Below are 1,449 nucleotides of genomic sequence, written 5' to 3' on the forward strand. Positions count from 1 at the left end.
TTTGGTGAGAAACTGTTCAAATGTTCACAGGTACTTATAAGTTAAACACAATCCATCCATTATTACTTTGTGACGGTTTATTTAATATGTTGTCTTAGTAGATTTGGAGATGGCCAGGGTTGTCTGGCTTTGAGCTGAAATGAACACGCACTTACAGGTGACTGATACTGACAGTGGGAGTGGGAGTCTCAAAGATTCCCCAAGTGATCAGTGCAAACGTTCCAGTTCATCAGGTCAGGCTTCTTCACCCTGATCCAGGTGATCACATGTTTAACTCCAGGGTGCCACTTGGCCTTTGAGCAACACAACCAATGCATACAAGCAGAAGCTCACACACACACACACACATACACACACACACACACACACACACACACACACACACACACGCACATACACCTGCCTGCACACATACATACATACATACATTACATACATTACATACATACATACATACATACATACATACATACATACATACATACATACATACATACATACACACAATAGATTACAGCAGCCTTGCCATCGGCTAGAAGTCTGTTCATCTGATGTGGCAGAGGAGTCAGTCAGTAGTGAGTTTCTTGGAAGTTGTGTGTCTCCTCGTTCCCTCTTAATCAAGAGTCCTATGTGTAGTCCTACATGCTGGTGTGAGGCAGTCTGGGGGAGGGTGTCCGCCCGCCTGCTTTGGTGCCAAGTTCAGTCCACCAAGAACAGGTTGCCCATCCCAAATGCGCCCTGGACCCTCCAGTGAGCGGGTCAGTTCTAGTGGGGCCGTGGCTGGCCCATCATCTTGAGCCTCGCCTGGTCGATGACATCCAGGAGGTTCTTAGCGTCCACGGCCAGGGCGTGAGCGGCTGTCAGCATCTGCTTCTTGTAGTCCTGCTGCAGGCTGGTCATGACGTACTGCTGGGCCAGCTTCATCTTGTTGATCAGCTCAGCCAGGTCGGAGTTAAGCAGCTTCTGTGCCATCTCAATCTGAACCCCAGGTACAGGGGGGGGGTCGGTAGAGGCCGGGCAACATGGGCAAAGAAGGGACAATGCAGAGAAAATATAAAACATTAGCTTTGCATTTCAAGCAGCACACTCTGAGTTATGCATTATAATTCAAGATAATTCAATCTGTACACTAGAATTCAAGCATAGGAAGTTCTGTGGACAAGTAATAAAGCATTTGTACCTCCCGATGTGTGCTAGCTGGTAGAGTGGGGATGGTCTCATCAACAGTAGCCAGTAGCGTTCTCAGAGCTAAACCCACTTCCTGAAATCCACACAGAAGAATATGAGTATGTTTATGAGTATATTTTCATACTATCAGAGGTTTTCCTATGAAGTCAAGTTCTTTGGGCATGTGGCCTTTGCACACACCTTCACCATGGGCACGTACTCCTCAGGAGGCGCAGGCTGGATCTTACTGGACATCTCAATCACAGCCTTCACCAGCCCCGT

The 1,449-nt window shown here is 47.4% G+C and overlaps 1 protein-coding gene across 4 annotated transcripts in view; it reads right to left on the reverse strand.

Annotated features, from left to right (window-relative positions):
- Positions 1-472: 472 nt before the first annotated feature.
- Positions 473-1,449, reverse strand: part of ptk2ab (protein tyrosine kinase 2ab) — a 67,816-nt gene continuing 66,839 nt past the window's right edge. For all 4 annotated transcript variants that reach the window (XM_080858419.1, XM_080858418.1, XM_080858417.1 and 1 more), the window contains 3 exons: positions 1,369-1,449; positions 1,181-1,261; positions 473-978 (listed from right to left, as the gene is read on the reverse strand). The exon at positions 1,369-1,449 is cut by the window's right edge and continues 75 nt beyond it. In XM_080858419.1, coding sequence (XP_080714545.1) covers positions 766-978; positions 1,181-1,261; positions 1,369-1,449 — 375 coding nt within the window. In that variant the 3' untranslated portion in view covers positions 473-765. The remainder of the gene's footprint in view (positions 979-1,180; positions 1,262-1,368) is intronic.

Source organism: Sprattus sprattus, assembly GCF_963457725.1.
Source record: "Sprattus sprattus genome assembly, chromosome: 19".
Taxonomy (NCBI): domain Eukaryota; kingdom Metazoa; phylum Chordata; class Actinopteri; order Clupeiformes; family Clupeidae; genus Sprattus; species Sprattus sprattus.